We start from the raw sequence: 14789 nt of genomic DNA, 5'->3' as shown, positions 1-14789 counted from the left end.
TTGAGGCAAAAATTGCAGTTCTGGAGAAGCAGGGAGCTTTTGAAAAAAACATTGCTAAAAATCCAAGATGGCCACCGTTAAGAAAATTGCACCAAAAACACGATATGTTTTACATTAAACAAATATCAAAAATGGCAATTTTATAATTTTTCACGAAGAGGAACCCTCAAAACTCCTCAAAACATGTCCCATCTAATATAAAATGTTCTATAGTCAAAACATCAGCTTCAAAATGGAGAAAAGCCACATCAGGAAAGTTAGACCTTCTGCCCACAAAAAAACAACCTTTCTTAAGGAACAGCTTCAATATCATAAGCTTGTCCAATTCAAATGTAAACGGTACTAAGAGGGTGGCCTGGGAAGATAGATTATACTATGCTGTCTCCAGGATTGCCATTAAATTAAGACTAAAGGAAGATTCTAAGTCACCCTCAACCTCATTAATTTTAACCTCATTGCCAAATAGTAATATTTTGAGAAGGCAGTGGTATCAGCATTAGGAACTTTCAAGACCTCTTTCAAATAATTCCTCACCAGAATTTCTAGGGACAGCAGATGAAAAACTAAAAAAAAAAAAAAAAGTAAAATTGAGTTGTCTTGAAAGTTACAACCACTTTAATGGCCATAAGAGACCAGAGGTTCAAGAGTACTGTTTAGTCAATTTCTTAATCCTGCCATCCATTTTCTCCAGTTTGTGACAGTATCTTTGAAGAACTGACAAAATTGATACAGTTTTATCTCATTTTCCATTCATCTGGAAGATTTCCACTTCAGAGAAGACACAGCTATATAGGGATTGGAAGCCCTACTGCAGGCAAACCCTTAAAAGATGAGGGAGAAGCTCCACCCAAAATCATAGCTGGGAGTAAAAACACACTTCTATTACTAATTTCTCTAGCGTGATTAAACATTGGCAACATTGTATAAAATGGCAGAACTTATAATCTATTCAAGATAAAACACATACATACAAAGACTTCATGACCAGGTATAAAACTAGAAGTCTTTGGAGGATGATGGAGTAGAGGGGCCACTGGAGCTTAAAGGTGCTTCTGAGACTGAACAACAACAACAAAAAAATCATCAACATCTCCATCAGAGAGTTTGATCATAGGGACATGCTTGTCCATAGGGTCCTTGACCCTTGAGAAATTCATTTTGCTAATGGTAGTTCCGCTTTACTATCCTTTGTGGCTTCAAAACAGCATTCCACTTTGGGTATGCACCTGTGGCCAGGTGCCACAAACAGAATACCGCTTTAATACTTCTTACAGTCCCACCTTGACTACATCAGCAGACTGTGCCTCTCTCCATTGACCAAATGCCTCACGATGCACAACTCCATTGATAATCTCACCAGTACTATTGGTCTCCTCCATCAGCATAGCATTTCTTACATAAAATTCTCTACATCTTGCAGTGAATGGATGTCAGCTTTACTTGCTCATAAACAGCTCCTCAACTGATGTCAATTAAACTTATAAGAACTTACCAAGTTAAATGTTATTCTTACCTCTTAGAATACCTTAAATCTTTTTTCCTTTCACTACCTAAACCAAACATCTATAGGCCCTGTTTTGACCACACAGGTTCTATAGCACCCCTGTAGCACTGATAGCATCTTTCATCTTTCCTTTTACTTTTTACCATTTGTCTGTCTTGATTGTTTAGACCAGGGGTATCAAACTCAATCACATAAGGGGCCGAAATTTAAAACACAGGCTAAGTCACGGGCCAAATTTTTTATTACGATACTTAGTCTTAGTAGAAAGTATAGGGTTACAATCTTGAACCCCACGTTGACTCTGTGGTGTAAACAAAATAAATAAAAAAATACTTTTTCTCTCTTTTAGGTCCTAGTTCACACTTGCTATCTAACACCAGCTCTGACAGGGTACACATTTCAAATCTGACATATTGTAGTCACAAAATAGAAAATAAAATTATTTTTTCTACCTTTTGTTCAAATCATGTTGGTCCCAGGCTCTGGTTTCTGTTTGTCTTCTGATAACTCGTTTGCCAGGGTCTCCCGCCCATTTGTCATTTTCTTCTCTCTCAGTGCTAACCATCCATCTTCCATCTCCTGTCCTCCCCTTCCATTTCCCTTCCCCAGAAGTCTGGCTTCTTTCCTTTTTTTGTCTCCATCCCTGCAGCTGCAGAGATGAACCCCACCATCCCCAGATCCACCATCTCTGCTTTTCTCAACTACCCTTCATCCAGCATCTCTCCCTCCTTCCCCACCATCCCAGGGTCCACCATCTCTCCTTTTCTCTTCCCAACTACCCTCCTATCCAGTATCTCTATCCCCCCTCCACACCATCCCTTGTGTTCATCTTCTCTCCCTTTCTGTTCCTTCTCTCCCTCCATCCCATTGTCCACCATCTTTCTCCTTCTCCTCTGTTTTTAGATCCATTATTTTTCCCATCCCCCACCCACCCTCAGTCCGGCATATGCATGTCTCTTTGAACCCCCCCCCCCTTCCCTCCCTCCCTCTGTGCACTTCTACACCAGGGCCCACCCCAACCGAAGGACTGCATGTTTTCCCCCTTCTTTCTAGCATCCTCCGGCTTCCCGGTCTCACCTTGAAAGCAGCCTGCAGAGGATCGCCATCAGCTGTAGCGATCCTAGCAGGCTGCCGTCGGCCTCCGCAGTACATTCCCTCTGCCACAGTCCCGTACGTCAGTTAGAACAGATTGGAAATGGAGAAAATACTCTTATCAGTATATAGAATAGAAATAAGTAATAGAAATAGTAAGTAGAGATAAGTAATAGAAATAGAAAGAAAAGATCTCCTTTAGTGTCTCAACTCCAAAGACATACAAAGGCACAAAGAGATAAGGGCCGAAATCTTAAAATCTATTTGCATACAATGGAGACAGTGCATGCAAATTGTTTCCAAGCATATTCATTGGAGAAATCCCTAAAACATGACTGGGTCATGGCCCTCGAGGACTGAAGTTGCACACCTCTGCTCTGAAACTAGTACCTGTCCTAAAAATAAAAATACAAAACAAAAAAAATACTTACTGATCAGTATGTTCTCCTTTAGCTAGTTTCTCTGCACAAGCAAAGGCACCCTTGTGAAGCCAGCAGTAGGTATCCACAGCTACTGTTTGCCCTTTAAACTTCTTCACATGAATGGGCTCAGATGCCTCTTTGATGAACTGCAGCAAACCTTGTATTCCCATAGTTCTACTTCATGGACTTCAGGCTTGAAACTTGAAAAATATATTTGTTATTATTACTGCATGTTACCGTCATTTTCATACAGTTGTTATGAAGAAATAAAGAGTTGAAGCAAGCAAAATATTCCTTTTTTGGGTAGTGCCGAGTGGCACTGAATACAATGAGAAAACATGATTTATATCAAGTCTATCTAATGATTTAAATTGATTTGATTTTAATCAAATCCATCCTATCACCCTCATCCCCAGAATGTTGTCCAGTTCCCAGTAAATCTAAATCGTCCCTAACCTGGATGTTCTCGATTTTAACTTCCTTTTTTTTAAAAAACATATTTTTATTGAAAGTGAAAAAGGTCACAACCAGACATAATACAAAGTGTACGTCAGGAGTGTGAAAACGTCAAAATACAAAACATAACTTCCTAAGAGCTTATAATTTTGCTTCCAGGAACACCCTCCCACACACTTTCCTATGTCATTAAGCCAGTTCTGCCCTAACACTACCTAAAATTCTATCTAGCTGACACATAAGGTCTACCACCTTTGCACCAGACATGCAAGTTATGAAATGATACTCGCATTTGCCAGCCATCTAGTGATGTGCATGTCTAATTACTAGTGATGGAAACAAAAATGATGATGGAATTTGAATGTGTGAGATAGGCACAAAGGATCCCTAAATAGAAAGAGGTTAGCTTTCTTTGTACAATGTTTTGAAAGTTTCAATAAAAATTCATGGATTAACAAAAAAAACAACAAATTTGAACACATCAAGAGCTATAAGTTAATTTATGATGTGCAGGAGTGGTGTTTAAATAGCAGCTCAAACAGTGGGAAAGTGAAGCCAATACCAAACATTTTTTTTTAAACAGCGTAAGCCCTGAAAATGGCAAGGATGGATCAGAATCAATTGTGCAATTTTATAAGACTTAAACTTGCACAATATGAAACTAAAAATCTCATATAAGAGGGGAAGTCATTGCATAGTGGAATTTAGCAAGAAAAATATTGAAGCAACAATCCAGTAGTAGTAGTAGCATTACAAAATCGTCTTGACAATGAGCGAGACTGTTGGGCAGACTGAATGGACCATGTAGTCATCATCTACCATCATTTACTATATTGCTATGTAATTCAAACATCCATCCTAACCCTTCTCTCGGTCTTAAAGGATATTGCATTCCCCTGAGGGCAAGTTGTGGCTACAGGTGAACACTCTCTTCCATAGAAGCTGCCAGACCCAAAATAGAACACAATAAAACAAAAAACAATATATTGAACTGCTTAGCTCAGTGTGCAACAACAATCAAAAAAGCAGAATTACCGGTATAAGAAAAATGGAAACTAAAACAGAATTACATGGCAGAACTAGAAAAAGGTACAGAAAGGGCAATCAAAATGATAAAGTGGACAGAACTTATCCTCTGTGAAGACAAACACCACAGATTAGGACTGTTTAATCTGGAGAAGAGATGGCCAAGATATGATAGAAATCTACAAAATCATGACGGGGTGGAACAGGAAATAAGAAAAAGTTGCTTATTCTTTCAAATAGTACCAAGATAAATTGTAAAACAATGTTATTGTAAAACAGTGTCTCTCAAAACTGTGTGCTACAGCACAGTGGTGTGCCACGGCAGATTCCAGAATTTTACTTTATTTTTAAAAATGCCCTTCATAACTAGATGACATATCATGTCATGTATGCAAGAGCTGTCAATGTTATGAGTATCTACATGCATAAGGATACAACTGCTCAGACAAGCATCATTGTTTGATGTGATTGGTCCTTGAAAACTAATGTTAAGTAGTTTTAGACTTTTTGTTTTAGTTTTTATGCAGTAGTTATCCTCAGAGAGAAGCGGAAGCCAGAAGACCTTGAGCCTCCGGTGCCAAACCACCTATACCACGTCCCCCGAACAATCGGCTGCACATCTGGCTAACAACCCGGTACCTAATCACTCAATATTCACATGCTCCCATACACCAGGAAGGCAAGGGGAGAAGTGCACATGCTGCAGCGCACAGGAACTGTGCCGGCATTTGGGGTTGGGCCTCTTCTTCCAAACCTCTGACCACCTTCTCCACTGAGACCTGCCTCTGTCCGTCCTCACCGGCAGGGAGGGTGGGGAAGGGACCTGGGTGGGCCCAGGTGTTGCCCCTAAAGTTGTCTGAATCTGGCCAACACCCCTAGGCTCCACTGAAGCCGAAGCAACAGGAGCAAAAAAACAGCCTTCCGTCTGCAGGAGCTGAAACCAGGAACCAGAATGAAAACCTCCATCCAACCTGCTGGAGATAGAGAATACTGATTGGCCAAAAGGAGGTGCATCCAAGATATACCAGAGGTCAATTCAGTTCTCTCTATCACCCCCTGCTGGTTGATGGATGTTATCCCACTTGTCTGGATTTATCTGCTGCTGATGACAAGGAATAGATCTATTCTTCAGTGTCTTGTCAAGTACCTGTGACCTGAATTGGTCACTGTCAGAGACAGGATGCTGGACTTAATGGATCGTTGCTATAACATATCTTTCCCTGTTAAAATCCTTAAACAGATAGGTTGCAATCCCTGGGTGTAAGGTAGTGTGCTCCTGCTTGGGATACCTAATAGAATGATAAAGTGGTATAGGAAAAACTACAGTACAAATCCAAAAATTTAGATGTCATATCTAGAACAACATAGAAACTGTACCGCTCCCTTGGGTTTTTGCAGCCCAAATGCATGATCTTGCATTTCTTAGATTACATTTCAGATGCCAAATTTCAGACCATTCTTCAAGCTTCACCAGGTCTTTAAGAACATAAGAAGTGCCTCTGCTGGGTCAGACCACAGGTCCATCACGCCCAGCAGTCCGCTCCCGCGGTGGCCCAACAGGTCATGACCTGTCTGAATCACCCCTTGGTTTCTCATCGAAGTCCTATCTTCCCATCAAATTCTTGACCCTTTGTCCCCGCACCCCTTTCAGTACCCTACGATCCCTTTGTCCCTCAGGAATCTGTCCAATCCCTGTTTGAATCCCTGTACTGTATTCTGCCTGATCACTTCCTCCGGGAGCGCATTCCATGTGCCAATGACCCTTTGGGTGAAGAAAAACTTCCTTGCATTTGTCTTGAACCTATCCCCCTTCAGTTTCTCCAAGTGCCCCCTCGTACCCGTTGTCCCTCTCAGTCTGAAGAACCTGTCCCTATCCACCCTCTCTATGCCTCTCAGGATTTTGAAGGTCTCTATCATATCTCCCCTGAGCCTCTTCTTTTCCAGAGAGAAGAGACCCAGCTTATCCAGCCTCTCAGCGTATGGGCAGTTTTCCAGCCCTCTTACCAGCTTCGTTGCTCTTCTTTGGACTCTCTCAAGTACCGCCATGTCCTTCTTGAGGTGCGGCGACCAATACTGAACGCAGTATTCCAGATGCGGGAGCACCATCGCCCGATATAGTAGCATGATGACTTCCCGCGTCCTGGTTGTGATACCCTTCTTTATGATGCCCAGCATCCTGTTGGCTTTTTTCGCCGCTGCTGCACACTGTGCGGATGGCTTCATTGATGCATCCACTAGCACACCCAAGTCTCTCTCAAGTCTGCTGTCTCCCAGCAGTGCCCCCCCATTTTGTAGTTGAACAACGGGTTCTTATTTTCTATATGCATGACCTTGCATTTCTCAACGTTAAAGCGCATTTGCCATTTGTTTGCCCAGTCTTCCAGCTTGTCCAGGTCCCTTTGCAGGTCCTCACACTCCTCCCTGGTCTTCCGCAGAGTTTGGTATCGTCCGCAAATTTTATAACCTCGCATTTTGCCTCCGTTTCCAGGTCATTGATAAATATGTTGAAGAGTAGCGGCCCTAGCACCGATCCCTGCGGCACACCGCTCGTGACTCCCCACCAGTCTGAATATTGGCCCTTCACTCCGACCCTCTGCAGTCTACCTGAGAGCCAGTGCTTGATCCATCTGTGTACAACCCCGCCCACCCCGTGGTTCCACAGCTTCTTAAGCAGCCTTTCATGTGGCACCTTATCAAAAGCCTTTTGAAAATCGAGGTAAATGATGTTCATGGGTTCCCCTTTGTCCACCTGACTGCTTATTCCCTCAAAGAAGTACAGTAGGTTCGTAAGGCATGACCTTCCCTTACAGAATCCGTGCTGGCTTGTTCTCAGTAAGTCATTTTTCTCGATGTGTTCGCAAATGTTGTCCTTGATCATCGCTTCCACCATCTTCCCTATAACTGAAGTCAGGCTCACCGGCCTGTAGTTCCCGGGGTCACCCCTCGATCCCTTCTTAAAGATAGGTGTGACATTCGCCAATTTCCAGTCCTCTGGCACCTCTCCTGTTCTCAGGGATAGGTTGCAAACATGCTGGATTGTGCCCGCTATTTCCTGTCTTAGTTCCTTTAGAACCCTTGGGTGGATCCCGTCCGGTCCCGGTGATTTGCCGCTTTTTAGCCTGTCTATCTGTTTGAGGACATCCTCCTGACTTACCTCTATATGCTCCAATTTTTCGGCCTGTTCCCCCCTCATGAGCTCCTTTGAGTCTGGTATACTGGATGTGTCTTCGCACGTGAAGACCGACGTGAAGAACGTGTTCAACCTCTCAGCTACCTCTTTGTCCTCCTTAATCACTCCTTTCCTATCCCCATCATCCAACGGCCCCACCTCCTCTCTCGCTGGTTGCTTCCCCTTTACGTAACTGAAGAATGACTTGAAGTTTTTCGCCTCCCTGGCCAGTCCCTCCTCGTATTCCCTTTTTGCTTTTCTAACCTCTCGGTGACATTCCTTTTGGCAATTCCTGTGCTTCTGGTGATTTTCCTCCGTTGGGTCCTTTTTCCATCTCCGGAAGGACACTTTCTTGTCACTTATTGCCCTCTTTACTTCAGTTGTCATCCAAACCGGGCTTTTTGACCGCTTGTTCTTACAGCCTTTCCTGAAACTGGGGATGTACAGGTTTTGTGCTTCCTGCAGGGTGTCCCTGAATAGGGTCCAGGCGCTTCCTACAGTCTCCATCCTAAAGTTATTCTTGAGCTTCCTCCCCACCATTTCCCTCATGGCAACATAGTTCCCTTTCCTGAAGTTGAGCGCAGTCGATGCGGTCCTCCTCACTATGGGTGTCCCTCTTTCTAATGTGAATCTGATTGCGTTGTGATCACTGTTGCCTAGTGGTCCTCCCACTTCTACCCCTCTTGCAGGCCCCCCTAATCCGTTAAGGATGAGGTCAAGAGTAGTTCCCCCTCGCGTCGGTTCCTTGACTAGTTGTTCCATGAAGCAGTCCTTCACAGCTTCTACGAATTCCGTTTCCCTGGTGCAGTTGGAGTGACCCGTACTCCAGTCTATCCCCGGGTAGTTGAAGTCCCCCATCACTGTTACATTTCCAGTACTGCATTCCTGCTTCAGTTCCGCTTCCAAGTCGTGTCCAACTGCATCCGGCGTACCAGGTGGACGATAATACAGCCCCAGTTTTATGTCTGCACCTTTGGTTCCCGGCAGTTTGACCCATAGTGATTCCAGCCCCTCTGCCTTTGTCGCCGTATCCATCCTGACCGAGTAGATAGAGTCCTTTATGTATAGTGCTATGCCTCCCCCCTTCTTGTGGGTCCTGTCCCTCCTGTAGAGCTTGTACCCTGGCAGCGCCACGTCCCATTGATTGTCCTCTGTCCACCAAGTTTCCGTAATTCCAATTACATCCAGGTCCTCCCCTTTGGCCATGACTTCCAGTTCACCCATCTTGGCCCTGAGGCTTCTTGCATTCGTGTATAAGCACTGTAGGTCCCGGCGTTTGTCCCCCACCTCTGCTTTTACCTGGACCTCCTCCCCTTGAGTTTCGGGCTGTTCACCCGTTAACTGTGCCTCTGCTTTACCCTCATCCTTTACCCTCGCAAATTTCTGCCTCCTCGTGTCCCCTCCACCCCCCTTCCACGCTTTTCCTCGGAAATTTCCTGCCCTGCCAGCCCCCTCCCATGTTCTTGTCCCCTGGGCCTTGGTTTGATCCCTCTTGCCTTGTGGCTCCTCCTTATTGCCTTCTGCTTGCATTTTGGTTCCACCCCGCCCCCCTGAATCCCCCTGCCACTTAAGTCCCTCACAGCAAGTTGCTGTTACCTGGTGCTTCCCTCGCTGTCTGATCTCGAGCTCCATCGGTTCCCCGTCCTCTTCCCTGTAGTAGTCTTCCCGTTCAGCATCCTTTCTGGATACCGTTGTCCGAAGCGTCATCAGGTCTGCTGTCGGCTTTCCCCCTCTCCTTAGTTTAAAGCCCTCTCGATCTCCTTCTTCATGTTGGTTGCCAGTATTCTTGTTCCCACCGTGCTCAGGTGCAGGCCGTCCCGCCTGTAGAGCTTGCTCTTTCCCCAGAAGGACGACCAGTTCCTCAAGAAGTGGAAGCCCTCATCTTCGCACCATTTTCTCAGCCACGCATTCACATCCTGGAGCTCGGCCTGCCTCCTTGCATCTGCCCTCGGGACCGGCAGGATCTCCGAGAAGGCTATCCTCTGTGTCCTCCGTTTCAGTTTCCTTCCCAGGACCCTGAACTGGTCCGTTAGCGCAGGCATGCTGAAGTTCCTCCGGCACACATCATTTGTTCCGACGTGGATAATTACTGTTGTCTCCTCTGTTTCGGCTCCGTCCAGGATCATCTCGATTCTGTCGGCGATGTCCTTTGTCTTGGCCCCTGGGAGACATGTCACTAGCCGGTCCTCTCTCCCTCCGGCCACATGACTGTCCACCTCCCTCAGGATCGAGTCTCCTACAACAATTGCAGTCTTCCCCTTTCTCAGTAGCCTCCTCTGCCTCAGGTCCGTATCCTTGGTGTATCTTGGTGCTCCTCCCTCGGGGTCCTGGTTCGCCTCGGCCCCCTCTGTTTGTTCAGCCTCTCCACTGGGTCCATCCTCCGGTGGGTTGTGGCTCTCATCATCTAGGGACGCCTGTCCATGATGCTGTTGGTCCTTCTCCTCCACCCTCCTGTAGGCTTCTTCGATGTATCTCTCAAGGTCCCTCACCTGATCCTCGATGGAGCTTGCTGTGTCTGGTTCCTCAGACGCCTGGCCTGGCTCTTCTAGGGCGTACAGCCCTTCCAGCTCCTGGACCCTGGCCTGCAGTCTCCCGACCTCCTTTTTCAGGCTCTCCAGTTCCCGACACCGACTGCATATGTACTCCCGCCTTCCCGAGGGGAGGTAGTCGTACATATGGCAGTCCATGCAGTACACTGGAAAGCTCCGCTGTGATCCGGCTGCCTCCATTTCAGTCTATCTGCTCTGCTCTCTGGTCTTTCTCAGCTCTCCTACTCTGGTCTCCGCTCCCTCCTGCTGCTGGTGTCTCTCACTCTGCCTGCTGCTGCTGCGTCCTCTCTCCCTCACTCTCTGTCTGCTGCTGGTGTCCTCTCCCCGACTCCCCTCTGGTGTGTGCCGGTGGGGGGGCGGAGCTAACTCTCGCCGCTTACCCCTGCTGCTAGCCTGCCTGCCCGCCTTCTGCCTCCTTTGGCGCTCCCCTCTCCTGCTCCTCCGGGCCTCTCATGTTATTCACACCATCCTGGGTGTCTACTCTATTGCAGATTTTGGTATGATCCGCAAAGAGGCAAATCTTACCCGACAGCCCTTCAGCAATATCGTTTATAAAAATGTTAAAAAGAACAGGCCCAAGAACATAACCTTGAGGTAACATCCCTTTCTTCAGAGCGATCTCCATTGATCACCACCCTCTGTCGCCTTCCTCTCAACCAGTTCTTGACCCAGCCCGTCACTTTGGAACCCAACCCGAGGGCACTCAGTTTATTTATTAGACGTCTGTGTGGAACACTGTCAAAGGCTTTGCTAAAATCTAAATACACCACATCTAGCGCACATCCTCTATCCAATTCTCTGTGACTAGAGGAGTTGCCGTACAATGTGAGGCTAGAGAAACTGGGCCTCTTCTCCCTTGAAAAGAGGAGACTGAGAGGAGACATGATCGAAACATTAAAGATATTGAAGGGAATAGACTTAGTAGAGAAAAAGAGATTGTTCACCCTCTCCGAGGTGGAGAGAATGAGAGGGCTCTCTCTAAAGTTAAAAGGGGATAGATTCCGTACAAACGTAAGGGAGTTCTTCTTCACCCAGACAGTGGCAGAAATCTCTTCCAGAGACTGTTATAGGGGAAAGCACTCTCCAGGGGTAGGCAATTCCGGTCCTTGAGAGCCAGAGCCAAGTCAGGTTTCAGGATATCCACCATGAATATGTATGAGATAGATTTGCATGCACTGCCTCCTTGAGATGCAAATCTATCTCATGCATATTTATTGTGGATATCCTGAAAACCTGACCTGGCTCCGGCTCTCGAGGACCGGAATTGCCTACCCCTGACCTAAGGGCCACCGCATGAGCTGGCTGCTGGGCACGATGGGCCACTGGTCTGACCCAGCAGCGGCAATTCTTATGTTCTCCTTGTAGAGAATCCAGGATCTTCCTACTTCTAGAAGACCCTGCAACAGGGATACCCCAATCAACATCCAGCATGTTAAAATCACCAACAAAAGTCCTAAGCAGGAGGTAGGCACAAAAAAAAAAGAAGAAAACATCAAAGGAGACAGAAAATAATATAAAGTCTGGTGGTGTTGCAACCAGGGCTGTGGAGTCTGTACAAAAAACCCTCTGACTCCTTTATTTATGGTATCTGCACTTCAACTCCAACTCTATTTATATATCTATATAGGAGTTTGTGGGATCGGGGACAGACCTTGTGCCACTTTCACTAATATATCATAAAATATATTACTTTTTCTAATCAAATAACTTGATATCAAAATACATTCTAATATTTGCATGACATACGATTTAACTCTATTAGGAGTTGGTGTTGGAGTCAGCACATTTTCACCAACTCTGACACTAACTCCACAGCCCTGGATGCAACAGATGAATTTATCGAACAAAAAGGTCAACAAAAATCTTGTTTCGGCCAAAAGGAGGCTAGAATTTCTATCAGCAAAATATCACATGGGGTGTGTACTCATTTACCCGTGCTCCAAAATAAATGTAAAAACATATAATCTGCGACCGCACAGAACACAAGTCAAAAATCCAGACCAACTGAGAATCCGGACTCTGAAAATCAAACCTTTTCCAGTAAACATAGCTATAAAGAGGAGGGTATGGGTGACATAGCATGACTAGTTGTATGACAAAAACACAGGATGGCAGCTTAGCATGGCAACACTGTATATACAAGCTGAGAATAGCATGATTAGTAGTATCTCTTTCCCAAAATATATAGACTTTTAAAAAAATATTATGAAGAGGCAAACTAACCTACTAGCTACTAATTCTGTTGGGCCAAATACTGATCAGAACAGAATCCCGGAGGTCCACTCCATTCCGCCGTTTTCTAGTTACTTAAGAAAATATTTAATTGCGCTATTGTGCGGTAGCTTTTGTATACGGATCATTTATTAAGAAAATTTAGTAAAGTTAAAAAAAAACAACAACACCCTACTCTCCCTTGACAGCTCTATCCTATCACAGGGTGATGAAGTATCTTTCAGTCTATCTCAGTATCTCTTTCCCAGGTTCTTTCCAGATTTCTGCTTAGGGGGGTGGGGGGAACCCCTTCATACACCACCCAACAGCACTAAAACAAGGTGCTCGCTTGCTCCGTGGAAATAAGAGCACAACGGCTACTCACCGACTAGTAGAGCAAAATTTCTACCGCAGCACCGAAACTTTCAACCGGCGCGGGCTTTTCATTCTAGGAGCCTAGTTCCCGCCGGAAGTTACGCTTCAGACGCCTTACCGGAAGTGTTGCCATTCAACCAGCGCCTGGACGCGGCAGGCCGAGGGAAGTCGTGGTGCGAGCTTTGGCGCGCTCCATGTTGGATAATAGTCGGCCACCTAAAGCGAGGCTGGCGGGTTAAAGGGTGCACTTGCCTCCCACCGTTGAAGGGAGCGTCAGTCGGCTGCACACGTTGCCTTCTACTTCCCCGAAACCCAGCAGGGGAAGAAGAGCATGTGAGCAGCCAACCGTACATGCAAGTGCTGCCAAATTGTATGTTTTCTTCCAGTCCAAACGCTCACGACCAGCACGCATTTTTCTTCTTACGAAGGTTTCATAATGTGCCACGAGCTCTTTTCTGCTATACGCTCTTGGCACTCTCCCGACTCTGCCAACAGAACAATGTAACTGTAGGGAAGGTGGGACCTGCTGTTTTGGATATTACACCTCTGAGCACCCCCCACATACCACCATTCTTAACGTAGTAAGTTAACCAGAGCAAATAAAGTGATAATAAAATAGCCAGATATTTTCCCCCAGATTTCTGCATTTCAGCGTCACACACGATGGGGTGGGGGGAAACCAAATTGAGAGGAATGAAAGAAAGGGGAGAGAGATGGAAGGGAAGGAGACAGATGCCAGACTATGGAATGGGGACAGGGAAGAGAAAGGTCAGAACAGAGAGATGCCTGACAGTGGGGGAGGGATGGAAAGAAGAGGAGAGAGATGCCAGAGCAGAGGGGGTGAGAAGAGATGGAAGGGAAGGAAACAGAGATGCCAGACCATAGGATGGGAGAGATGACAGGAAACAGGAGACTCTTAAACAAACTACATGGGCTGAAGTTAGGCCCAAAGTTGTGAACTGGATTAGAAGCTGGTTGACGGACAGACACCAGAGGGTGGTGGTTAATGGAATTCGCTCGGAGGAGGGAAAGGTGATTAGTGGAGTGCCTCAGGGAACGGTGCTGGGACCAATTCTGTTTAATGTGTTTGTGAGCGATATTGCTGAAGGGTTAGAAGGTAAGGTTAATCTTTGCAGATTATACCAAGATTTGTAACAGTGGACACCCCAGAGGGAGTGAAAAACACAAAAAATGATCTGCAAAAGTTAGAAGAATGGTCTAACATCTGGCAACTAAAATTCAATGCGAATAAGTGCAGAGTGATGCATTTGGGGGTTAGAAATCTGAAGGAACCATATGTGCTGTGATGTGATAGGCTAATAAGCACTGACGGAGAGAGGGACCTTGGGGTGACTGTGTCTGAGGATCTAAAGGCATCTAAACAGTGTGATAAGGCGATGGCTGTAGCCAGAAGAATAATAGGCTGTGTAGAAAGAGGAATAACCAGCAGAAGAAGGGAAATGTTGATGCCCCTATATAGATCATTGGTGAGGCCGCACTTGGAGTATTGTGTTCAGTTTTGGAGGCCGTATCTGGTGAAGGATATAAAAAGACAAAGTGGTCCAGAGAAAGGCAACAAAAATGGTAGGGGGTTGAACCAAAAGAAGTATGAGAAGAGACTGGAAGACCTAAATATGTATACGCTGGAGAAGAGGGACAAGGGAGATATGATACAGACGTTTAAATACTTGAAAGGTATTAATATAGAACCAAATCTTTTTCAGAGAAGAGAAAATGATAAAACTAGAGGGCATAATTTGAGGTTGCGGTGAAGAAGACTCAGGAGCAATGTTAGGAATTTTTTTTTCACAGAGAGTGTGGTAGATGTCTGGAATGCCCTCCCAAGGGAAGTAGTGGAGGGGAAAACTGTGATGGAATTCAAAAAAATGTGGGATAAACAGGATCTCTAATCAGAAAATGAAGCATGTAAATTAAAGAGCTAAGGCTGGTACTGTACTGGACAGACTTGCATGATCTATGTCCCA

General features: G+C 45.6%; 1 protein-coding gene across 3 annotated transcripts in view; it reads right to left on the bottom strand.

Annotated features, from left to right (window-relative positions):
* Positions 1-13201, bottom strand: part of EXO1 (exonuclease 1) — a 129757-nt gene extending 116556 nt beyond the window's left edge. Inside the window, exons 1-2 of one of the 3 annotated variants that reach the window (XM_033937251.1) lie at positions 12923-13201; positions 3028-3218 (exon numbers count right to left, since the gene is read on the bottom strand). In XM_033937251.1, coding sequence (XP_033793142.1) covers positions 3028-3188 — 161 coding nt within the window. In that variant the 5' untranslated portion in view covers positions 3189-3218; positions 12923-13201. Of the gene's footprint in view, positions 1-3027; positions 3219-12441; positions 12654-12814 lie in introns of those variants that run through there. The other 2 variants (XM_033937249.1, XM_033937250.1) reach the window with 2 other exon arrangements.
* Positions 13202-14789: the final 1588 nt, after the last annotated feature.

This window comes from Geotrypetes seraphini, chromosome 3 (genome assembly GCF_902459505.1).
Source record: "Geotrypetes seraphini chromosome 3, aGeoSer1.1, whole genome shotgun sequence".
NCBI classification, from domain to species: Eukaryota; Metazoa; Chordata; class Amphibia; order Gymnophiona; family Dermophiidae; genus Geotrypetes; species Geotrypetes seraphini.
The sequence above is the reverse complement of the archived record's forward strand: the minus strand, read 5'-3'. Positions and strand labels throughout refer to the sequence as shown.